Source organism: Triturus cristatus, chromosome 2_1, assembly GCF_964204655.1.
Source record: "Triturus cristatus chromosome 2_1, aTriCri1.1, whole genome shotgun sequence".
NCBI classification, from domain to species: Eukaryota; Metazoa; Chordata; class Amphibia; order Caudata; family Salamandridae; genus Triturus; species Triturus cristatus.
This window is the reverse complement of record NC_140581.1, coordinates 603,318,727-603,345,428: the sequence shown is the minus strand read 5'-3', so window position 1 is coordinate 603,345,428 and position 26,702 is coordinate 603,318,727. Positions and strand designations below refer to the sequence as shown.

Sequence of the window (26,702 nt, the reverse complement as noted above, 5' to 3'; positions counted from 1 at the left end):
AGAGCAAGGGAAGCAGTACTTAGGCAATGTCCAGCGTAGGAACAAACACATATAGAGGAAGTAAAGCCAACACTCGCTGACCAGAGAGAAGCAAGGAAATGAGTGACAATGAAGCCAACCAATGGTAAGCAATTGGTGGTCTTTAAGCTCCCTAAATAAGAAAAAAAGTCTTGCAAGCAACATTGCATGTGCTGTCTCAGGCGAAACCTAAAGTATAGGGTGTGCGAAAGGGAGCAAACTGTTAAACAGGCAAAGGTGCCTGCCAAACATACTGAAGGGTATAAAACAATTGACAGTGTTCCCAAAATATGTGTCCTACATGAGAGGAAACAGTATTGACCTCACAGTCTTTCTCATGTAGGACCTTTCCCATGCAAGTACGTTTAAAAGAAGAAAAAAAATAACATACTTATCAGGTTCTTTAAAAAAGTGATTTTAGGGATGGTAGAAGTAAAAGGAGGTAAGGGTGATTAGAGGACTAGACTTGAGGGCTCAGCGGTAGACAGAGGTAAAGGGATTGAATGGTATGATTTGGAACATCCTGTCATTATAGAGTATGGTATGGTATGTAATTTTATAGACTGGTATGGGCTGTTATTGTATGGTATGTTATTGTATAGTGTGGTATGATATGGTATGGACTGTCATTGTTTTGTATGGTATGGTATTATATGGTATGGTATGGTCTGTTATTGTATAGCAGGTATGGTGTGGAAGGTCCTGGACTGTTAAAATGTATAGTATATTATGGTATGATTATGGTATGGTGTGGTATTGAGAAGTACAACTTATGAACTGCTAACAACACGCATACAAATGCACTTAGGCAAGCGCCAATATCACCAGTTGGCACAATGCGAACAAAACGCGGATGGGTCAAACAAATGCCCCATAGTGACTGCTGCAACATGCAACTTTGTTAAAATATAATAAATTGTGTTGTTTTTTGTTATGCGGCTCAAACAGGTCTGGCTGGAGAAAGCCAGCTTACTGGAAAGTGAAGTTTAAAAAAATCTGGAAACAACGAGCGAAGGGAGCAGGGGGCCCAAGACAAAAAAAGCAAGAATGAAGGGCCATAAAAAGAGCTAAAAAATGGGATAAAGCTGCATAGGATCATGCAAAAAAAGAACATACAAACAATACATACTTACAAAAAAATAAAGCACCACAATCCGAGCTTAAGCAGTGCTGAAGATCACTAATCAGGAAATGAATCAGTTGGGTGAAGCAGACATGCACACACCAATGAAAAAGACGTCAATAGAGTGACAATGAAGCCAAATAATGATAAGTAATAGGCAGAACAAAAGCCCCCTTTTTTTTTTTAAACTGTTGATTTTTGCATGCGTGCTGTCTCAGGCGAGACCTACAAATCTGAATAGGTCCCTGAAATAGAACTAAAACAGTACAGGGCAAACTGGGCCCATCTCTGGACACTGTTGCCACTGTACCCATCTCTGGACACCGTTGCCACTCTACTGGCTGCCCCAATGATAGCTATGCCTCTTATGTGTGTGTGCAGAAACGTTTTATATAATGGGCATAGTGGGCAATTGCCTAGGGCCCACGGCTTTCAAGGAGATCCCCTTGTAAAGTGATAACTGAAAAGATTCATTTTTAATCTGGCAGCATAGAATGCTTGGCCTCATAGACAGTTGTTGCAAATGAAATAAAAAATGTAATCTTTTGGTCTCTCCTTATGTCTACTCGCCTGTTTTATCCGACTCCTCTTTTTATCTCTGTCTCTTGCCTCTCACAAAGTCTGTACACCTTTATGGGCCTTCTCCATCGTTTTCTAATTCTCTCTATAAGACCTCTTTCTTCCGCCCCTATATCGACCTCACACCTCTCCATCCAGCTATCTATCCAACTCCTAACCTGACTTCTCTCTACCTCTCTGCGCCTACCTATGCATGTCTATCTCTTTAGCTCCTCTCTGTACCTGATGATTCTTACTGTATTTCTCTGCTCTGTTACTGTCTCACCACTCCACATCTCATTTAACTCTCTAAATAGAACCTCTCTCTGGACCTCACCATCTACCTGAATGTTACCACTCTCAAAGCCCTCAATCTCTCCACTCTCTAACTCCACTCTCTCTAAACTCACCTCTGTCTCTACCTCATGTCTCTCATCCTCACATCTCTCTTCACCTATCTGTCTCTCTCTCTACCTATCAGGAGGTCTCAAAGTATGTCTAACCCAGGTCCCAAACATTGTGAAGATGGCACTGTATGCTGTGTGTGTAAATTTATTGGTCGATTAATTAAAACCATTACAATCAATAGCAACCACACATATACAATGAGAATAAAACAACAATATAGCATCAAAATCACATAGAGCATGGGAATAATTGACCAATTCCTATTATTGGCGGCTACTGCGTTAAATTTGCATAAAAACAAAGTTTACAAAATCATTATGTACACTAAGTAAAGGAAACTTAAAACAGTTGACTTAGCAGAGATAGAGGACATTGGGTAGTAAGGTGCATTTGTGGTAACAATTCCTAATAGCTATGATTTAAAATATACTTTAAATAACCCTAAAATTGTGTGTTATCAATATACTCGGCAATAAACAAGAACAACAAAAAGTAAAGTGCATTTGTGCCAACATTGCAACTGTAATATCACGACTATAATGCATGCAACTTTTTTTTTTCTCTAGGCGTATTTTGATTGACTGGTGGTAATAATATAAAATATACAATACATTGTCCTAAAATTATATATTGTAAATATACTTGGAAATTGTTATATTTGTAATATACTGATTGACAGTTACTATAGCAATTTAATAATTAACTACTTAGTTTTCATTTCATAATTACAACCACCTCAATAATATTTATCCCTATATTATAATGTCGATTCTTCACAGGATAATAGTTTCTTTTCAGCTATTTGAATAAACTTAACAAATCGGTAAATCATTCAAGGCGACAGTAAGGCATGTGATGATAGCATTTCTGCAAGTTCTTACCCCCAATTCATTAAAAACGGATCTTAAGAGGAATTTCCGCTCGCCTAGCAATTGGGGACACAGAGTTACAATATGTACTAATGTTTCATCACATGAACCACACAGCCTACATAATTTAGAGGATCACTTTTTTTCCCATTTTGGAAATCCATCTTTAGTTGGGTATCTCCCAAACCGTACTCGCATACATTTATTCTTAAATGACAGTTTTAAATGAGTCAACAAATACGGTTGTGGTTTCAAATTGCTAAAAGAGTTGGCAACTGACCATGAGTGATTTTTTCCTAAGCTCATCGTTATCAATTATAGTTGACAGTAGATTAACTGATTGATTTATTGTTTTTTTTAAAACAGATTTACTACTAATTTCATCTTCTAGATTTGGGCATTCGAATTTAAGTAAACACTCATATAAAAATGAACGCCAACTACTTGCATACTTACTCCTCAGTATCTCATGCCAGCACTGCCTTCGAGAGAACCTTCTTCTGAACGTGATAATGACAATAACGTTTTTAAGTAAGTAGATTGCCGTGCCAAGGTTTGTCTTTTCAGACCAAATTCTAACCTTACATTGGCACGGCCTATGTATCTGGGAATCCTAAAAACTGATTTATATACTTTTATTTGGATATCTTCAAGGATTTTCGCATCATTGCCTCGAAAAATTATCGAGCTGTAATCCAAAGATGGAATCAATTTGGTTTTCATTACCTTCAAGAGGTGCACGTGATTTGAGCATGATAACTTATCTCTTAGCTTTCTAAAAGCAAATGATAAGGATTTTGCCTTTGCCTCAAGATTACTAAAATGCTGCCTAAAAGACATGTTATCGTCAAATGTAATTCCAAAATATTTGTACGATTTTCCCGATTCAATAGATAATCCATTGATGTTCCATACTTTCATATCTGATTTTCTTCCTCCTATAGTCATTATTTTTGGTTTTTTAGCATTTATTTTGAGACCATTTAGGGTAATATATTGATTAAAAGAGTCACCTATTCTTCTTAGACCTATAGCTGAATGACTCAATAAAATGGTATCGTCAGCATATTGCAAATATTTTATATATTTAGCTAATATAGTTGGGGAGTGGGCATTAACATCTTTAAACTGGGTAGGGAGGTCAGACATAAAAAGATTAAAAAGACAAGGGGCTAAAACACAGCCTTGTTTTAGACCTGTATTTGTTTCTAGCCGGCATGTTGCGCTTCTACAATCGCCGACTTTAATCTGGACCCAAGTGTCAGTATATAAAAGCTTAATCATATCTAAAAGGTGATTGGGGATACCCCAATTCATAAGCTTGGCCCATAATAGGTTTCGTGGTACTGAGTCAAAGGCGGCTTTTAAATCAATAAAACATATATTCAACTTTTGTTTCCTATATTTGGCCCTATCGGCCTGTAAAGACAATGAGATCAAGTTCGTATTTGTCGATTCGCCCCTTCTGAAGCCAGTTTGAAAAATCGGGATTAGATTTTTCTTCAATGCCCATGCTTCCAATTCTTCAAGAAGGCAACTCGCAAATATTTTTGCTTCTACATCCGTTAGGGCAATCAGACGATAGTTAGCCGGATTGTCTTGTGGGCCACTTTTGTGTATTGGCTGTATAATGCTTCCTTGCCAAGACTCAGGGACAGTTCCCGATTTACGAACCTCATTAAATAAATATGTTAAAATCTCTGGCCACTGATTTAGATTTGCCTTAAATAGGGAGTTAGGAATTCCATTTGGTCCCAGTGCTCCATTTGATCTTATCCTGCTTATTGCCTTTTTAACCCACACTACAGGCCAAGGCTCGTTGTCTTGAATGCTGTGCGGATTGAAGGCTTCGAAGCCCGAACCATCATCCTTTGATTTTTCTCATTCGTTACATTGCCCAGAGTAAAATCTCCTGAATTCATTGCTTCCCGATTAGTTTATTCTTTGGCAAACGCCATTAAGATTAGAGTGACCAACCGAAGGAGCAACATAAAGATTATAGATAAAAGATGCCCAACTTGATTCTACAATATTAGCATTGGTCCCTCTATTATTGCCAAGTTCAAGATTATTAATAATGCCCCAAAATGTCTTTGAATCTCTTATTTTACATGAATGATGAAATTTGGTCCAGATTCCTTCAAAGTACACTTGTTTAGCTTTCCATATTTCATTCTTATATCGTTTTCTTTGCTTTAACAATTCTTGTGATTCAAAAAATGTAAGTGATCCTTTCGTTTTTCTGCTAAATGCCCTAGTTGTTCTATTAAGGTTTCTTTTCAGCTGGAGCAGCTGGTTAGTAAACCATCCTGGCTTTTTTGTTCTCACAGACGCACCTTTCGTACTTGACTGCGTAGGAAAATGGTCCACAAGGGCAATACACAAACGAGGCCAAAAATCAACCATAGCTTTTCCTGCTACTGTTTCTTCTTTAGCTTTTTCGATTAAAGAAGATAAAACTTTCAATATGTCCTTTTTATTTCTCAGATTCCATACCATCCTTTTCAGATTAAATGATGTAGGAATATTTTTGATTATTCTCGCTTCTGGTAAGTAATCCAACGGAAGTGCCAAAGAAATTATTTGCGGATTATGGTCACTTCCTATCCTTGGCATTCCACGGTAGCTACAGAGCGAGCTACTAGCTCATTTGAGATTATTGAATAGTCAATAATAGGAGAATTACCCATTTTTTTAAATGTAGGGGTTTGACAAACATCCAATATACATTTTAAAAACTGTGAATTATTCAATTGGGATAGCGTTTTCGTCTGTATATTGTGGTTATTACGAGTAAAAAAGTGCATATTAAAATCGCCAGAAATAAATATCATTGAGTCCAAATGGCACTGTATGTGTGACACGTGATGCATGATGTTCAGGCCCAGTGTTTTGGGGTGCAGTCATGTGACCACCCCTCTACAAACTGCTATAAACGTTACCTTGGTCAGTCGACTCACTGGAAGTGGAAAGCATTCTCTGATCGCACAGATCGCAGCCTCCATTTCCGATTCACAGGCAGATCTCAAGGCTTCTGGCACCGGTAGAAGAGACGTTTCAATAAATTCTTTCAGTTGCTTGGGACTTTTGTAATATAAAATGGAGTCCTGTGAGAAGCCTAAAGACATTTGTGCTGGACAAATAAAGAAATGTGAAATAATTAACGCTGAAGTATTTACTGGGAAAATAACCCAGCTAATATCAAAACTAAGTGAAAAACAACCTGTATCTCCACTGTGAAACACAATTCTAAAGTTGGCAGTTCTCGCAAATCAGCAGCCAGATTGCAAAAATGCTGCACTGATACAAATATGTTGTTAACCCCTTGCATGCTCATGACGAGCTGGACTCGTCATGGCACACGGTGCTCGTGCGCTCATGACGAGTCCAGCTCGTCATGAAACATGCAATGGCAATCCCTCTGGTGCGGGCACCAGAGGGATTGCATTTCTTGATGAAAGAGCCTCGGGAGCTGGGGAAGAGCTTCCCCAGCTCCCGAGGCCACCCGCCTGCTTTCCCTGTAATGACGATCAGCACACACGTCGCGCCGTCGTCATTACAGTGAAACCGAAACTGAAATGAGCCAAGAGGCTCATTTCAGTTTCACTTTCTACGTGCTCAGGGGGCTATCTCAGCACCCTGAGTACGTAGAAAGACGGGAGAGGTATCGTTGGAAAGGGGAGAATCTCCCGGGGGGCAAAAAGCCCACTAGACACCAGGGAAATTTTTTGGAAAAAAAAAAAGGGCGGGGGCTGCCCAAAACGGCATGCCCATGCCCCCACCCCACCTGCCACCATTACAGCCTTTCTGCCCCCCCCCCGGGCAGATGGGGCATTGGCCCCTAATCTGCCCCCACGGGGTGGCAAAAAGCCCACTAGAAACCAGGGATTTTTTTTAGAAATTAAAAATAAGGGTGGGGGCTGCCAAAACGGGCATGCCCATGCCCCCACCACCCACAATTATTACAGTCTTTCTGCCCCCCCTTGGGGGCAGATTGGGCATTGGCCCCTAATCTGCCCCTTCGTGGGGGCAGAAAGCCCACTTGACGCCAGGGATTTTTTTCACGCAATTTTATTTAGGGTGGTGGCTGCCTGAAATGGGTACGCCAATGCCCCCCCCTTTACCATTACAGCCTTTCTGTCACCCCTAGGGGGCAGATGGGGGCGGGGGCAGATGGGGGCAGTAGCCCCCAATCTGCGCCCCCCCGGAGGGGCAGAAAGCCCATTATCCACCAGGGATTTACTTTTTATTGCGCAATTGTTTTTAGGGTGTAGGCTGCCCGAAACGGGCACACCAATGCCCCAACCCCCCCCCAAAAAAATGTCCCCCGGGAGACAGATGGGAGCTGTAGCCCCCAATCTGGCCCCCCCGAGAGGCGCAGAAAGCCCACTAGAAAACATGGATTTTTTTATTTTATTAGTGTAGGGGCAGGGGCTGCCCAAAATGGGCATGACAATACCCCCCATCCACCCCCAGAGAAATTCCAGTGTTTCTGCCCTTCGGGAGGGCAGATGATGGCAGTGGCCCCTGATCTGCCCCCTGTGGGGCAGAAAGCCCACTAGGCGCCAGCGAGTACGCAGGCTTTTTTTATGCGTGGGGGTGGAGGGGCTGCCCAAAATGGTCATAACAATACCCCCACCCCCACAAAAAATAGCCACAGTCTTTCAGCTCCCTTTGCGGGCTTATCGGGACAAACCCCCTCCCCCGATTCCCCCCCCCCAGGTTGGCAGAAAGCCCACTAGGTTCAGACTTTTTTTTAGCAATGTGCCTACCTGTAGATTTTGAACCCTAGCTCTGCCGGCACCTAGGGAAACCTAGCAAACCTATACATTTTTTAAAACCAGACACCCAGGGGAATCCAGGATAGGGTGACTTCACTGGCTCTCACCAGGTTCTGTTACCCAGAATCCCTTGCAAACCTAAAAATGTGTCCCAAAAAAAACACATTTTCCTCACATTTCTCTGGTGGAAAGTTTTGGAATCTGCGTGAGTCCACAAAATTCCACCGACCCTGCGTTCCCCAAAGTCTTCCGAGAAAAATGGAACCTCACTTACGTGGGTAGGCCTAGTGCCCGCGACAGGCAAGGGCCCAAAACCTACTGAGGAGATATCAAAATGACCTATCCCAAAACAACCTGGTTTTGCAAGGGGGGTCCCCATGACTTTTTGGCCCCGGGTTTTGCGGCCATCTAGGGAAACCTACTAAACCCATACATTTTTTAAAACTAGACACCAGGGGGAGTCCAGGGAGGTATGGCTTGCGTGGATTCCCCAGCGTTTCCTTACCCAGAATCCCCTGCAAACCTCAATTTTAGCTGAAAAATTCACTTTTTTCACACATTTTTGGGTGTGAAAGTTGTGGCATCACCGGGTTGACACAAATTTCCTACTACCCAGCATTCTCCCAGATCTCACGATAAAAAAGGTGCCTTCCACTTGTGGGAGGCACAAGTACCCGCGACAGGCAAGGGCCCAAAATGTAGTGAGGCGACATCAAAATTGCCTATCACAAAACGACCTGGTTTTGCAAAGGGGGTACCCTGGGTTTTTGGCCCGGGGCTCGGCGGCCAACTAGGGAAACTTACCAAACCCACACATTTCTGAAAACTAGACACCCGGGGAATTCCAGGGAGGTATGGCTTGCGTGGATCCCCCAACGTTTCCTACCAACCCACCAGACAACTGCACTCAGCATCTCTTGCACACACACCCGCATCCACAGAAGCAGAGCCGGAGGTCGTTCATTTTGATACATCCCACCCAAGATGTGGAACATCCTCCAGCCAACACAAAGACCTACATTTCTTGAATTCCGCAAGAAGCTGAAGACCTGCCTTTTCAACTAACCCCATGGTACATCGAAGACACAGCTTGGTATATAAACTTGCACTACTCACCTGCTCAGCACCTGAATACCCTTGCGGGTAACAAGATCGCTTAACGCATGTACATAACATCGACAATCACCGACAAAGATTTTTTCATTGAGGAAATTAAGACACAAGGTAATGTCACCAACCAAGACAGACAGGCCATGCGTGATTGGTGCAATATCGGAGAACACATTAAAGATGTCACATTTATAATATAACATTGATATCAAGAGTTCAGGACACCGTTGGAAGAGAAGGTAAACAGGCCCTTTTTTGCAGTTTGCTCTTTTTGTCCTTAGTCCCTCAGAAGCAAACAAAAGGCTCTTAAGGGATGTAGAGCTGCACTAGAGAGACCACATGTGATGTCTTCATGTGACCAAAGAATATATGATGTCAGATCTGCTACCTCTGGCACTTTGGTGAATCTACTTCTATACACATTTGTACCTCTTTTGCTGGATGTAAAGTGATGGTCTTGCTTCTCATGTTGCTGTCTGCTGTGTATGGTCCCAGACTGTCTCCGGCACATCCTGCATGAGACACATGTTTCAGGGGCCACAAATTGGGCTGATCTTTTCAGATGACTGTGAGTTGCGAAAGCTTGTTGAAGCACAGACATCCTTCCATGTGCTAGCTGGGAAGAACGAGATACATCAAACATGTTAGCATATTCCACAACATATCTCTGCAAAATCATGGGAATGTCCGAGCAACTCAGCACAATGAACTTATTATTGTAGGAGACTTTCATGAAAACAGCAATGAGCCTGATTAACTAGTATTTGGAAATGTACTCCCATTGGTTTTCCCTGTATGTTGAGTACATTTAAGCCTGCCATTTAATTCTAGTACTAACAATTTGCAAGTCAAAGATTTCCAAAAGCAGTTGTCAAATTCTTTGATAAGTCCATGCAACACGTGTTACCATAAATGCATGCATATGGCGTGCATTTATTCGTCCCTATATTTCACTCTGACAAACCACTTCCATTAGACTACCACCAATGTTGTGGATTCTTTCCTCCCTATTGCCAATCTCCCACCCCAAGGATACAGATACACTCCTGCCCTTAACAGTTAAAACCTTCAATCGTATTTGGATGGTGAACTCAAGTGTTTGAATGGATTCACCAATGTTCCAAGGCATGCCTAACCTGGAGTGCTGACTCCCCAGCTGGTGGCACATTTACTCACACATAATATAAAGATTTGTCTCTTGCCTCCATTAGTATGACTCATCACAAAGTCAACAGTGAACCAATCACACCATAATGGTGAACCAATTCAATTCAATGCAATTCATTGTTTTTTATTGAGCATATGATCACCCAAGACGGACTTCCCAGAAACCTACCACCAAGTGTACTCCACTAGATTGCTCCATGAATAGACTATCACCTGAAAACACTTCTGCTTGCCATCAGAGTGCTTCACAGCATCTCCTTTTGTGGCAACCTAATCATGAGCCAAGATCAAATGGAGGAGGTAAGTACAAACTTTCAAAGATACTCTTTTAGTCTTTCACTCTTCTCCATCACTGGCACACCAATGAGCAGTAAGCATCAAGTCTGCAATGACAAGTTAGGTGCGCTCCCAAGGTCCTCACACTTCACACCGACTACTAGCCAGGCACATAAACCTGGTATTGCATTCACGACTAGACAATACTGTGCTTTAGGGCCATACCAATGGCAGTAAGGCTTTACATAAATTATAAATACGATAGAGTACAATAGTGGTGTAGTATGATGTGTGAATAAATTGCACTGGAAGTGGCTAGTCACATGTTCTCACACTTAACCCCATACCCAGGGGCGTCATCAATCTCTTTAGCAGCCACACAGCAGGGTGGAGTTCTTTATGGACCTCTTCTGTCTGCAGCTTAGCAGACAAATCTCTTAATTAGTGCTATAAAGGAATGCCGGTGTCAAAAGGAGAGCAAGGGGATCACGGTGGAACGAAAGATCGGGAGATAGAAAAGGGGAAGAAGGATGAAATATTGAATGTAAGAAGGTGTGTGAAAGAAGGGTGAAAGATAGATAGGAAGGGCAAAAGGACGAATGGATGGATGAGTGAGTGAATGAATGAGTGGGTAGATGAATGATAAAGTGAAAAGATGAGAGACTGGATAGGTGGATGAATATGTGAAAGGATGGCAGAGAAAGGGAAATCAGAGTATGGATGGATGGACAGATAGCGGGCTGGCTGGCTTTATTGTTCAAAGGGTAAGACAAAGGAAGGATGGATTCATGCATAGATGATGGATGGGTGAACGGATGGATGGATGGAATGGGGAAAGATTGATTGATTGATGGATGAAAGAATGAATTGATGGCAAATTAAAGGTGAAATAGTGGATATCAGCAGGTGGATGAAACAATTAAGGGATCTATCCTAAGATGGAAGAGACACGGGAAGTGTTGTAGGGACGGTCAGGTTCCCTTGCTCCACTTGCTTGGTGCCATCAGAACTTTGGCTCAAAGTGGGGGGGGGGGGTTGGAATTTTAATTTTATGGATACTATCTTGCTCATAGCACAAGAAATGTGTGCCTATAAGTTCAATTTAGGTGCACAAATGTTTTTGTGGTTCATGACCAATGAACTGAAACATGGCCTTCAAGTTTAATTCTGTTAAATACCAAGTGCGTTCGCGCACATACATCAGCCACAGGAAGGAGAGCAAATGATGAATGTCAGTACAGGTTAAGCCCAGCCTCGGACCAGTGCTCTAAATAAGTGACTACACTAAAGCGCCAAAACTTGTGCTTATGCAAATTGTGAAACCCAAGTATAACTGCACTTGCGAAAACATTTTCCTTTCCTCTATCCCGGATTCCTCTTTTTGATTCAACATAAGGCTGCATATAATGTTTTCCTCACTAAGTGAACAATCTTCAGTTATAAGATATTTAAAGGGAAATGCTGGTATGTTGTCTGTCTATTCGTGGATTCAGAAACTTATTGACAGGTCATTGGTTCTTTGTTTCTTTAATTATCTCAACAGTTGAAGACAAGTGCCTACTTGGAGAGGTCAGTGGAAAAACAAATCCAAGACTTTTGATTGTGCAATCACAGCATGTGCAACATCTGACACATATCCCAGGGATCCACTGCAAACACGATGCGACTCGATAGCAGCTTATGTTGGTCATGCATGTCGACACAGCTGTTTCATTTGGACACTTCAGACTTTTGAAACCAAAAATTGCTTTATTTTAGCTGTTTCCTGCGTACAATTGCCTCAGCTACAATATATGTCAATGGGGGAAATAGATTTCACAGATTTCTTTTTTTCAATCTCCCACCTCCTGATTTCAAAATGTTGTCATTCATGACTTAGATGGATGATTGGCCATTCGACCATATCCTAATTGGACACCTTAAACATGATGATACACGGTTTACTACTTTCCTTTATCCTCTCCATCATCCATGCTGAATCATTTTTAGCATTGATGGTTTTGAATCTACTCCTCGTCTCCAAATAAACATTTTAATAGAAGATGCAGGTTTTGTACTTACAAAGCCTCCATTTAATGCCCTCCAGAAGTGCATTCATTTCCCAGCTACTGAAACAAATATTGGCATTGTGTTGCAAGCTACTGGCATTGTCGATGCTGGTTTGTGCACCAGGGAGCAAGCATCAGTAAATGGATGATACAGAAAACCATTGTCAAACCTGATAATTCTGGCCTTAGTGCCAATGACTGTATACACATGGATTTATAAATACTGTTTACATGTGTTGCATGCATAAATGCTGTTTATCAAATTAAAGCCTACCCTATTTGCTTTGTCAGTGCTGGGAAAAGTAGCAAAACATTGCTTTCTGTATGAATGCAGATAGGGGATAAACAACTAAATGAGTGAAACAGAATGATGATTGAATGTTCTTTTCAGATGAAAAATAGGTCCCTATTAATTCCAAAAGAAACATATCCTGGAAGGAGGAATGATAAACGAAATAGCCAATAGCGTGACATTTACGAGAAATAATCTTCTGGATGGAATCAAAGCCCACTCTATATTTTAAAGAATTGGTTAAAAACACATTTCTGACAGTTGTGCTGTCAAGCCAGCCCCGAAAAGCGTGGGTTTCTTCTCAGTAAAATCCATTTTCCAGATGCATTTGTCAGAACGTTCTCACTAACAGATCGAAAACAGGGCAACCATCTTGTAATAGGAAAACAATAATGCAGTGTGTAGAATACTGCTTGGATGTGATTGCCATATTTGTAATTAATTAGAAAAAGGCAAAGAAGCACTGGAAAGCAAGTGCCTGTAAACACATGAGAAAAAAAGCATGCCACAGAAAGTGATGCAACCCCTTTGTTTCTGTAACATCAATTTTTCAGATGCTGTTGTGAACTCCCCAGTGCTCCCAGCTGCTCACAGATTGTAAAATAGTTCCTCATGCATTCCAATGAAGAGCACATCTAAAAACCAACAGAAAAACATTGAAACCAAAATGCTCCGGTGGGCTAATCCAAGACATGATTGCAATGTTGCAAGTCTATGGACAATGGCTCTAAGGCAGACTAAACCCCATTAAAATAAGTAATGACTACAATATGTTCTCCACGAATGGCGCAAGTGTCATAGGGGTCAAACTTTAAAAAGAAGCATATACAGCTTTTACTAAAAATCACCGTCAGTACTAAAGCAAGCACAAGGAAAATGTGTCCGCTGTCTGCGATTAAAGAAGAACTAAACACTAATCCACAAGGTTATCTGTGATTCCAGATATTTGCATCAAACAACCTGGTCCCTTGGGAGATGCTCTGGGAAGGATGTGCCTAAGGCCAAAAGCAGCCATCAAATACTAACATTCTATTTACAACATGACTGTAGGTCTTTATTGTCCTCTGGGTAGGAACGCTTCACAGATTGGATCATCAGCTTTTGCTTCTCATTGGTTTGGATCCTGGTGTAATCTGTTGACTACTTTTATGTAAGAAAATGGACGGCCATTTTGCAGTCACAACTGCCTTAATGATGTTAACCTGCTCCATGATTACACATAATGACAGACGGTGTAGTGAGGACGGGGTTTTATGTACACACATTGCTATGTTAGCATAAGTGTTTTAGAAGCTAAACGCCATATTGCCACTTTGCTGCTTTTGCACACGACACTATAGGTAGCTATTATTACAAGTAAAACTGCTTGCTTGCTTTTTTCACATGAGAACGGTCTGTTGTTCACATCCCTAGACGTGCACCGCGACCTTAGTCTGAACACTGTGTGCAGAAGCCGTCAAGGTCAAATAACAATGTATGCTGTTGAATTCAGGTTGATCGGCCCACGTTCTAGACACAACACGCACACAGCTGCAAATATCTGAAACTCGGGTGCCTTTAATATTGCATTTGCATGCATGCATGATTCAGATGTGATGTGATTCACCTAAGCTGATTTTTGAGGTATGGGGTTCCCCATTCAAACCTAGAGACCTTCTATTAGTTTATAAAATTAGTTTACTAGCGAAGGGAGTGTGGTTCACAAAGTATTATAGGACTTGTTTTCCACTATCATTTGTAATATGATTTCTCCCTTCATTTTTATGGTATTGTAACAATGCTGATGGTTTTATTTTTAATCATTTGCCTGCTTGTATTAGCCAAAGTACTGCACCTTAGAGCACGTAGTTAAAAATAAACATTTTAAAAACGTTTTTGTGTCTCTGTTTATTCTTGTTGTGGACTGATATGAGAATAATAACGAAAAGGTGTTTCTGATTCCCACCATTCCTGAGAGTACTCTAAGTCGCATGTTCTGGGTTGTCTAATCATTGGGAGCTTTGAGATGATACTGAGAACGAAAGGGAGACACTGATGCTAGTTGGATAGGGGTTCGGAGTACTGAGGTGAGTTTTTTGGTACACCACAATTCACTGAGGTACTGGTTTCCTGTGCATAGTTCTGTGCATGAGCAGAATCCCCGCAACATGGCGCACCTAACGTTTTGGTCTTATGATTGAGACGCCTTAGTAGTGCTTATATTTGTCCACAACACTCTCAATCTTGTTTCCAGTTGAAGGGAGTGACGGTTTAAACCTACCTAAATAGTTAATATATAGTTTCTCTCAAGCTTGACAATTAAAAAAGGTTTCATTTTTAATTATACCCTTTTTGTGCTACAATTTAATATAGATTGTTTTTCTTCTCTGTATTCTTATGGCTGAAGTCGCTATTGCAGCGCATAGTCGCGCACCTCTACGGCGTCATTTGACGCAATTCGGGGTGCCTGACGAAGGGATGGCTATTATTTTTGTAGTGAGTGCCGATGCATCATTTCCCTATGAGTTGTTTTACTCTTAGGTTACTTTGCCGGAAGTGAATGCGGACGATAAGACGTTTCACACATACACTCTTACGGCGGTCCCAGCTAATTACACGCCGTATAGGATGCAGGAAATTCCTATTTCCGCCTGGTAACATCGTATTTCGTTCAATGGCGCCCTCCCCCACATGGTTACACCGGTTCGTTTGCGTCCCTTGGCCATTCCAGGGGCCACTTGGCCAGTCTTGGCCGGGTTTACACCACATCCAAGTTATTTGCAAGCCCCGCTGGATGACTTGCGTCAACTCCACACCGCCTTGATTACGGTACATAGGGCTTTAGTGCAATACGTTTCTCGCAATGTCCAGGTGGCAGCACCTGGAGTCGCGGCGCAACCAGCTGGCCTGGCCGGGATTACTATTAGTCCCGTCATAGTTAATTCGGTAATGGGCAAGCTCCCCCAGAAGAAGGACGATATGCCTTATTGGCTTGCTGAGAAATTTGACCAGCTGGAAGCAGTATTTCCAAATTCTACTCCTGTGGAAAAACACAGGATCCTTACCATTAGTTTGCAGAAAGACTTAGTCCCAGAGGTTACTGATTGTCAGAACTGGGGTAAAGTGTTTGCAACAGTCTGCTTGAAGTGCTTCGGCACACCGTCTATGACTGTTCTGCCCTCCGTGATCAAGCGTGTTCAGGATTAACATGGTCCGGAGGCGGCAGTCCAGTTAGGAATGAGGCTTGTCGGTGTGTTCGACGTAGTTGCTGATCTCATCCTTGCTAATGTCAAGGGAGATGCGGTTAACTTTCAAGTGTCGAATGAACTGCGCCTCGTCGCTGACGTCGATAAACCCCGACAGTTACCGAAAATTATTACGGAGGCTTATAAGACCATTGGCCGCAATAGTTTGGGGCTTAAGCCTTTTGCTAAAACGATAGCCCAACCGCAAACGCAGACGGTTACACCTCCTAAAGACGACCATCTAGCTTTTCCTAAACAAAATTGGAAAACTAAGAAACAGGGGAAGCAGCAACAGAAACAGGGGTCTTGGCCCGCGTCACCAGAACAAGTGACTACTGAACGCACATATGAATTGCGCGATCGCACTAGAATTAGGTCTCCTGATAGATTTCAGGTTCCTGAACAACGTTTTCCTCTTTCTTCACAGGAAACATCGGTCTCACAGTCCGGTAGAGGAGAACATGGCAAAGGTCGGGGTGCCCAACAAGGACGTGAGCAGCCCCGCCAGGCTGACGGTAAAGGCAAGCAGGAAGAGTTTGCACATCAGTGACCCCCGTTTCAGAAAAAGACGGTTGCTGCACTAACAGCGAGGTATGCCACAGATAGTGAGAAGGCAGCTTCAGAACCTGACATCAGCACTAATGCTGCTAGACAGCGCGGCGGAAGTTACAATAGTGCGGCAAGCACCGCGTCCATATCTGAAGGTGACAGCAACTGATACGTTCATTACTGTAAAAACTGCTGACACTAGAGTGGCTCCCCCTGACAGACTATATGACATAGTCCTTTTCATAGAAGGTGACATACAACGTACCATAAAAGGGATTTTTGGGGAAAATCTGACCTCTACATATGTTAGCAGAGGAGGACTGGCCCCCAGCTTTCATTTTGGTAGCTCCCAGAGGGGAGGAGGTAATCCTCCCATCTTTCGCGCACACTGTGCCGAAAGAGCAAGCTCAAAACTTTGCAGAAGAGTGGGCACAGGTGCTTGCCCCAGCATTATACCGTACTCAAGTTGGGTGGGATAAATTGTCGCCTAGCCATGAGATTCCATTACGGTCTATGCCACAGCCACAACCCCAATATCCCATGCGCCGCGAAGCTAGATTTCACGTCGCAGAAATCCTTGAACAATTGGAATATCAAGGTGTAATTCAAACACGTGTGTCACCCATGAATAATCCTCTTTTCACTGTAACCAAACCTGATGGGTCGTACCGCATAGCTTTGGATTACCGGCATGTGAACTCTCATTGTCGGACCTGTGCCGTACAGAATACCCACAGTTCTGCCCTAGTTGATAGTCTCGTGAGAAAAAGGTTTAAGACCACACTTGACATCTCCAATGGCTTTTACAGCCATAACCTGTCCTCTATTAGTAGTCAAAGGACAGCCTTTACTTCTGGCGGCAAACAGAAACAGTTTAAAAGATTAGCCATGGGCTACAAAAACAGTCCAGGAGTCTTTGCCGCACGTGTAGTCTCTCTGTTGGAGAGCATTAAACCTGATGTGTACTCATATGTTGATGATATCTATCTCACAGACGACAAATTATGGCCCCATCTGTGTCGCGTTGACCGCATCATTGTTATGTTTGCGGACTTCGGTTACAAATTCAACTTTGCAAAATCACACATTGCAGAGTATACAGTGTTGTTTTTGGGCTATGAACTCAACAACAAAGGTCGAGGTTTAGCACCTCGCTTCCTGGAGAAATGCGCATGTTTACGCGCACCAACAACTCTGAAAAAACTACAATCTTTGCTGGGTTTTTTGAATTTCCGACGTACTTACATTCCCGATTATGCCCAGCGTATCAAGCCGCTATATGCCTTGGTACAACCAACTTTTTCCAAATCGAGCTGGCTGCCTGAACATTCAGCTTTCCTGCAATCTTTGCAGGCTGATCTTCTTGCTTCTAAATACTTACCGACGCGTGATAACCACACAAACCTGGCAATAAGAATTGTGCCTGGCGCGGTGGGTTTTACGTACTTAACGTTCAATGAGGGCGACACAGTCCCTTTTGCTTACAAGTCACACCTGTACACTTCAGATGAAATGCGCTTTTCCATGGTCGAAATTTTTTTGACTGCAGTGCAGATGACGATTCTGAAAGAGATAGCGCTGTCGCAAGGGAAACGCATGTTGGTTGTTACACCGTATCCTGCCCTAGAGGCAGTAACGAAAGCCAGTGTACCGAATTCTAAAGCTTTGCATCCACTTTGGATACAATGCGCCACTTCTTTGACATCTCCGGATGTCACTTACATCTTTGATGCCTCATTACAGACTCAGGGGTACTTGCAGTATGAATTTGTTCATCCGGCTCCTCTGTCCTTGCGCCCGCTTGAGGATTACCATTGTGTCATTTACACTGATGGTTCGGCGCAACCGGCGACGAATTCTAAGCATGCTTATTCAGCGGCCTGCGCAATTGTGGCTGCTACTTTCGTGAATGGGGAATTCAAACCTGATGTCGCACACACGCAGATATTGGGTGATTGTACCGCTCAGTTGGCAGAGCTTCCTGCTCTGGTGCTTGCACTAGAGTTTGCTGATCCTCGTGTGACTGCTCTTCTAGTGAGTGACTCTTTTTACTGTGTTCAGTCTTACAACGACAATTTATTCTTTTGGTCTCAAAATGAGTATTGCGATTCCAAAGGTAGCACAATCAAGCATAAAATGCTTTGGATTCGAGTCGCAGAACTTAAACAACGTCTGCCGCTCGTGAATGTAATCCATACTCTTGGGCACCAGCGAGTAGATGTCCACGCTGTTGGAAACAGTCTAGCTGATGAAGAAGCGAACACAGCAGTGGCAACATATCTAGTAGCAGCAGTTATAAAATCCAAAAGTAAGATTGATGATGACATCTTGGCAGCAATTGCTGCAACAGAGAAGGGTGATAATTACCCTTGGGGTTTCCCTTCTAAATACTCTTATCATTTAAGTCCTGATAAAGTTCCCTATGTGAGAATTAACGACGTTGGTGACAGATTGATTTCCAACGCGGACTGCAGGCTTTCCTTGATAACAGTCACTCACGTAGATATGGCTTCTGCCCAGGCCGGCGTTTTGGCGACTGTTACTATCTTACAACAACGTTACTGGTGGCGCGGATTGTATAAACAGACTCGTGCTTATGTTCTTAATTGTGACATCTGCCAGCAGATTACACCTTCGACTGCGGCGTGTCCACCTCAAACACAGTTGTACATATCTAATAAACCACTTGGGTGTGTTTATTTAGATCACTGCGGTCCTTTCTCCTCTGATACTGCGTATAAGTATATCTTAGTTGCAGTGGATTCGTGCACACGTTTTCTATTGGTCTGGCCACAACGGAGTGCTGATGCTCTAACTGTCATCAGGGATTTGTGTGTCTTTGTGGGAATTTTTGCATGTAGTACTCTCCATTCAGACCAGGGTCCAGTGTACAAGGATGCCATGCGATCTTTGGGGGTCCAAGTCAAATTTTCGTCTCCATACCGGCCTGAGGGCAATAGCGTCATGGAGCGAATGAACAGTGACTTAAAGCAATCCCGGACAGCTAGGGTTTTAGGTACTGGCAGGAACTGGTTGGCCCATTTGTATAGCGTTCAATGTGCACTTAATAATCTCCCTAGAAGGTCACTGGGTGGGCGGACCCCATACGAAATGCTCTTTGGCATAAAGATGTTTGTCCCGGACCTTGATGGTCTAAACATGGTGGCGGCGGCCGCACCCTTTGACATAGATGATCACTCTGCTGTATTACAGAATCTACAAGAGACCAGAGACAGCCTTGCAAAGGAACACTTGCCCTCCACAACTGATGCTGTGCTTCAGATTACGGTAGTCGGCTGGCTACCTCGAGTTGGTGACCTGGTCCGTGAGAAGGTGGAGAACAAGGAGGAGTTTGGCCCCTCTTATCGTGCACCGGTTCCAGTACTTGGCGTGCAGGGTACAAAAACAGTCATTTTACCTCCACTTTCTGGTCGCAAGGATAACAGGTACATCTCCATTGACAATGTCAAACTACAACGAGTGGCCGATTCTTCTTAGTATGACTCCAGCGGTCTCTTGTCCAGCAATGCTGAGAAATTCTGTTTTGGCTCCGGCGATTACCAACAGGCCTGACATTGCCATTGAGATGCATACAGTTACTAATCCTTTATTGCCTCCACCGGCTGGTGGTCAAGTTGAAGATACTGAGTATACTTATCCCACAGATGTGTCATTGCCTAGTTTACAATCAAGTGCTGTGGACCAGTCACGTTTTCATTTGACACTAACTCTATGACTTCCATGCCCCATCGAAAATTTCCATTTTTGCTGTTTGGTTTAAAAGACATTTTTTAATTCCCCCTTGGACTTACGTTTGGCTGGTGCTCATATCTATTTTTTGTTTAGGTCAATTGGATTTGTGGTTGTATTTTTTCATCTAGTAAATGGACACTATCTAGCCGAACGATCTGCAATTAGATTAATTGATGGAACTTTGGCACCCCACTCCTCATCACACATCATGAAGAGAGACCAGACTTTTGTTAATATTACTGCCTGACCTGTGTTCGATGGGATTGTATGGGATGCTGTCAAATTTCAAATTCATGGTCCCACAGAGGTGATAAATGTCCCCAATGTACTTAGTGTTTCAATGGGAGATGTTGTAAAACAAAAAATACACTCTGATGATTGGGATGTCCAAGCCGTAGAGGCTCTTTTGCCTGATTTGAAATATTATGCTGCTTTTGATGCTGAGGATTTGTATTTAGACACAGCAAATTATGGAGAGTTGTTTTGCTACCAACACTATGGCAATCATTTCCTGCATAAAGCAAATACTTTTAGAAATTTCGTCAATTATACACAATGGGAACATTGTCCAGCACCACTTAAAGGCAGCTCCAAAACTCTAGTGAGAAAATGTACATATTTTACTGATTTCAGTGCATCTAACCCTGAAGCCTTTTATTTTAAAATGGCTGCTGAGTCAGCATCCAAGGTTAGATTGACCCACACCAAATTATTGTATTCCAAGTCCTCTATAGACGAATTAGCTTTAGGTGGCTATGAGCTGTGGAAAGATACCATTGATCTTAAATCAGTTTGGGGTTCTAGAGCATGGCAGGTACAAGGTACAGAGGCTCTGCATCGTGCATGCCTTATCCCAAACCACATGTTGTTTTTGAATTCTACCATTTTTCAAACCACCTGCTTTGGATTGGCTACTTCTAAAAAGACTAATTCCCCCTCTATTCCTGATCTGTGCGCTTACCCAAAATGGAATAATCACACAGATCTGTCCCTTGATGCATTGCAGTCATTTATTACTAATACATCCTTCAACATTTCCAAACTAGACCCTGGAGGGTGGTTAATATGGCAGAAAAGCTCAGATTCCTGTCAACATCGTTTTCTGGTTCTGTTCCCCGGCTATACACAGGTTAGGGTGGACCCCCGATTTGAATCTTCCCATTCTGTTACTACCTATTCTGTAGGAAAGTTATGTCAAACCTGCCTGCAACATTCCACCTTGGCATCTGTTAAACTTCATTTATCAAAATTGAATGACAAGGTAGATTTTAATGATTTTGTTAAGGGCTTGTGGGTCCAAAAGATGAGTGTATGCCAGTGCTTAATTTGTGCCGGTGCTTTCCGGTGCTCAGCACCGGCACTTTATTGTCAGGGCCGGGGCTATAATTTATTTTCAGGAGACAGTGGTGGTGAATTTAATTTTTCAGAAATACATGCACAAAGAGAGACAGCTTTACTTTTCCCACTCTTCGGTGCTGCACAGCCTCTCTCACACATTCATCAACCCATGCACTCCTGGCTGGCTGGCGATTCAATTTCAACTTTTATTTTTTCACTAATAAAAAAAAAAGCAAACGGGCTCTCCAAGAGCCGTCTTTATTTCTGCAGTTAAAACTGCTTGCCCTTCCCCCTCCACCATGTTAGAGAGCCCCTTTAGGAGCGGAAGAAGACTGGACTCTTCATGTCCGTTACCTGTCACGTAAGCCTTCAGCAGCTCCCTATTGGTTACTGAAGGTCTGGGGAGTTCCTCAGCTGAATGCTTCTAGCAATAAGGATTTTCTAATCGAACACGTTTTCCCTCCATGGAGTTTCCTGTGGGACCCGGCAGTAAGGTAAGTTTTATTATAGTTTTATTTGTATTCTCCCCATCCGCGAGGATGCCAGCCGTGGCTGGGTGCCTGAGACCATCAAGAGAGTGCGGCCTGGTCTTCACAGTGCTGGGTAGGGGTAGGTAGTGCCGGTGATGAAGTTGTCATAGTGAAGTAAACCGACCCCACTTGGCTGGGTTCATTACACACGACTCTCTGCAGCTGACGCACAACCCATAGGGCTACCAGAAGAAATCTACATTGGACAACAATAACGACTCATCTCTGCATTTCCCAGATTGCAGACATAAACCTGCCATGCCTTTGCAGGGAGGGAGCGAGCGGGGGTCCCGGCAGCCGTTTGTCACAGACGAGCCTGTCTTCTTGTCCGTATCTAGGGCATACTGTGCCCCCTCAACCCCCGTGGGAGGGTGGATCACGCTTCTTGCCAGGCACTGGCTGCAGGAACACCTCAACAGCCGCAGGTGGCCCCTGTCACCTGCTGCCACTCACCATAGGCCCTGAAGTCGGCCGATGCGGTGCTCACGGGGGGGCTCCGGGGTGGAGGGCAGTGAAGGGGGTGCACTACGTTGACCATTAAGGCTACCGGTGACAATCACTCAGCCCATAGAAAGTTGTTCATCGCCTCCCGCATTCAATGGCCCCCCGAGAAAGTTAATGGTAAGGCGGAGGCATGCTCTCATGAAGGGGGCGGGTGGGGGCTTCTGCAGAGAGCAGCACGCACGGAGAAAGAGAGGCTGACTGAGGTCAAGGAGGATAGAAAGAACACCAGGACTGTGTTAAATTGTTGAATAGTTGTTGCTCGGGAGAAAGTCGGAAAGAACAGCCGAGACATACAATGGGGGATGGAAGGGGGTGGGGCTGTGCCAATCAATCTTGAATTCATCACCCGGTATTCAAAATTGCTGACCGTGTCTTATTTTGCCACTACCTCATGTGAGACAGTTCATTTGAAATTCTTAAAACAGGGAAATGCTCAGCCTGCACTGTGTAACATTGCTGCTGCAGTCTGCAGAACAGCTAAAGAAATAATTTGCATCCTGATCATCAATGACATCGTTATTTTGTTAGCATGCAAACACAATGCCCATTCAGCTCCGTGCTCAGAGAGCAGACTGTTTTTGCAATGGAGAAGTGCTCGCCAACACCTGGTGCGCCCTTCTTTATCTCATGAAGTCCAACTCTTCTGTTCTTCGCTCTACATGTTCAACAAAAATAAACAAACTATCTCTGTTCTGTTTTTCTTTGTACAGAAAAACAACGCCCTGGTATGGTAAGGCACCTAAATTCAGGGTGAAATGCAATTACCATACAATCAGTCTCTGCTCCCGGATGAAGCAATGGCCCGGGCCAATATGGTCGTTCCTGCTGGCACGCACATATACCGTCACATAGCTGTTGAATAGATAGAAAGTTTGCACCCCAAGTAGTTCATACGCACTCATCCAGCGCTTGGGAACCCAGGCACACACTAGAGTGCTCAGGAGAAGGTGAACTCAGGATGGCATACACTAGCACCTATCCAGCATGGCGGCCATAGCGCGGTGATAAATTTATAATAATTATAATGACTCAAAAAATTAATTGGATTTTATTCTGTGGATGGCCGAGTGTGTTGAACTGCTAGCATCTGCGCTGCCCAAGTTAAAAAGTCAATAAAACTGAAAGGTTCAAGCAATAGTACAGGCCCTACTCATTCAGCATGAAAGTAATGAGAGTGCAGTATGTTGTTGGTGCATTTGGGCCACACTGTCCCAAATATTGTACTAATTGATGGTTCGGTAGCATAGGACACTGTCATTAACATATAGCACATTTCCACTATCCATATCAATCACCTCCACATTTGCACAGACAATTGTGCAGTATTAGTAACTTCTACGCCATTATCACATGAAATCTCTTTATTGATGTCAACTTCACTTTCACAATTGTTTTATTAACATTTTATGTTTCACAAATTTGCATGAAAAGCACCATTTGCCCACTCTTTTTAACCCCTTCACCCCCCCAAAAAACCTCTTTTGACAGCCAGGCTCGCTCGCCACTTTCAAATGTCAGCAGCCGCCACTGCCTGTAGCCAAAATGAATTCATTCTTCCACGCAAGCTGCAACTCCAGGCCGAGGTGAGTCATGGGTATTCTTCACTGCCCCCATTCTGTACAGTGCATCGGAAACGGAGGACAGAGTCAATTACCAGGTAGCTTTGAACTAGCGAGGAAGCCTTTACTTGCGACAGATATAACTGCAGGGTGCTGGAGACTGACACAGGGCAGCTGCTGCTTGTTTGATTTTAAAGAAGCAGCATCAATTGAGCTTAGGTATTTTCTGTTCATGCTGGATTTTCACCTAAGAGTTTGTCTGTGGCTCTGTGTACGTGCAAGGGACAGCAGGTCCGCTACCTGTGTATAACCTTAAGTCAGCAACGACATGCCCTTAGGCCACCCCTAGAAAGGCCACCCCTCCCCATTCATACAGCCCTGATTGCAGTGCTCATTATAACCTTATGTGGTGACATAATACGGAATAGTGTTTTTAACTTCGGGAAAATGTAACAGTTCATATCCAGACACCTTGCAGGCTGCAGCCCTTTCTCTGTTTGCATTACAAAAATCTTAATAGTGGGAATAGTCGCAAATACAAAATGCTGTATTTTATTTTACTAATAGCACTTAAGGAGCTGCAGCATCCCTCCCTCGCCCCCAATACATGAAAGCTAATTTGGCCACAAAGAAGTTTTAGATCTCTGCTCTGACATGGGACTCTTCTGTTCTATTTTAAAGAACAATGCAGCCAGAATGCACTTTGGCCACAGATGCTGTGGGTTTCATTAATTTTCTTAAGTGTAAGACACATTCGTGTGGTTTTTTTTAATTTGATTTAAAAAAAAAAATTAAAAGACAAATACCAATATATAGGCTTAGTGTGATTTTCCTTAATTTTACAGTTGCAAGGTTATGGTTTGATTGTTACAAAATGTATTGAATCATTAAACGTTTTAAGTTTTAAAATGACAAAATGCAAAACGTGTTCTCAAATCAAGCAGAGCGTATTTGGCTGTTTCTAGTGTCCTAGTGTATTATTGTGTGTAGTGCATTTTGTACAGTTGTGTTTATTAATCTTCAAATGTCACGTTTGCTATACTTGAAAACAAAACAGGATGGTATCAACATTCAAATAATTTTGGTCCATTGTCTTTTTTTCTATGCACCCTGTCAGACAAATACCTCTTTATAGTCTGTTGTCAATTGTATTCTGTGCTGGTTGGGGTTTGACAGCTACATCATTGTGTATTACCTTCATGTTAGGGAGCAAAATGCACTGTTGTATGCCTATTTACAATGCACTTGTGAGAGTAAATCTCTTTCTAGAGGCTTGTCCCTACTCCATTTGTCCTTTTACTCATCCCAAGCCTCGTCTTGCTCCTATGAGCTCCCTAATAACCCTTTCGAGATTCTCCCCTCCTCTATCCCTCCCTCAACCCATCCCAAACCTCATATTACTACTATGATCTCCTAATTAACACTTTCTAGACGCTTCCCTCTTCTATCCCTCCATTATCCCATTCAATGAAATTAACAGACTCACATGTCCATTGCTCAAATTAGCATGTATTTCCCTATATTAACCCACCACTAATCCTTTTTGGGTTCCGGAATCGCATGCTACTCACCGAAAAGTGCTTTGAAATGTCGTCAGGGGTGGAAGTGCTGTATAAATACAATTACAATATTGGGCATATTACAGGAGTGAATGATGTGCATAAATCAGTTACAGGTTGTGCATCTGCCAGGGAGGTACAGATTGTGCCTCTAGCAGATCCAATATATTCTTAATGTGATAGATGCCTTCATAGTGGACTTGTACCTCTGAGCTCTATAATGTCATATATCCCACTATCTTTTAGAAATAGACTGGTCCGGGGCAGTTTAGGGTCAAGCCTGTGGAGACACAAAATACAACACAAGTAGATAGTCATATCAGAATTAGTTTGGAGTCAGGACTTTAATGGTCAGAAAAAGTTCATTATCTTTGGTTCCAAAAGTCATGACATCCAGTTTCTTTTGCGGTTTTGCCTTGATTTTATTAAGATATTCTTTCCAAGGAGCTTGAAAACCAACACGTATCAAGTCAATCTTCACATTACCAAGGTAGGAATTCAGATCGGGTATTAAATGTGGCTTTCAGCCATGCCAGTTGAGGATGTGGGGTGAGCCAATAGAGTAAGTGGGTGGAGCCAGTAAAGGAAGTGGGTGGAGCCAGGGGGCATGGGTGTGGCCTCCTACAAAATCATGAGCACCTGGACTTCATATTTTACAAATTAAGCACTGGTGTACGCAGTTTACAACGAAGTTTGGAAATTATCTCAAATTGAAGCTGCTTCTAGATTAAGGGCTATTGATCAAGCGAATTTAGAAAAAGTGCTAGCTGTCATCGATAATAGCATTAACACTCTTTCTTCCAGAATTTATATGCTAGATAATATTGTTTCATCCATTGTGGATATTGTACAGGATGATATGTCTGTTTTGTACCATGGTCAAAATCAATTGCTTCCTATAATGCAGTTTGCATGGACTTTACAAACATTGAAGGCTGGGAAAGTTCCCTGGGACTACATGAACACATCGTCTTTATTCCTGCCGTTTAATCTGACTGCTAAACAACAGTTCATGTCCATGAAAGATGCGACATAC

The 26,702-nt window shown here is 42.9% G+C and overlaps 1 protein-coding gene across 2 annotated transcripts in view; it reads right to left on the bottom strand.

The window, feature by feature from the left end:
* The window catches only part of LOC146865675 (2'-5'-oligoadenylate synthase 1-like), a 158,884-nt gene that overhangs the window by 104,320 nt on the left and 27,862 nt on the right, over positions 1-26,702 (bottom strand). The window contains exons 3-4 of one of the 2 annotated variants that reach the window (XM_085632536.1): positions 9,297-9,483; positions 5,919-6,109 (exon numbers count right to left, since the gene is read on the bottom strand). In XM_085632536.1, the coding sequence (XP_085488662.1) occupies positions 5,919-6,109; positions 9,297-9,483 (378 nt within the window). The remainder of the gene's footprint in view (positions 1-5,918; positions 6,110-9,296; positions 9,484-26,702) is intronic. The other variant, XM_085632537.1, reaches the window with a different exon arrangement.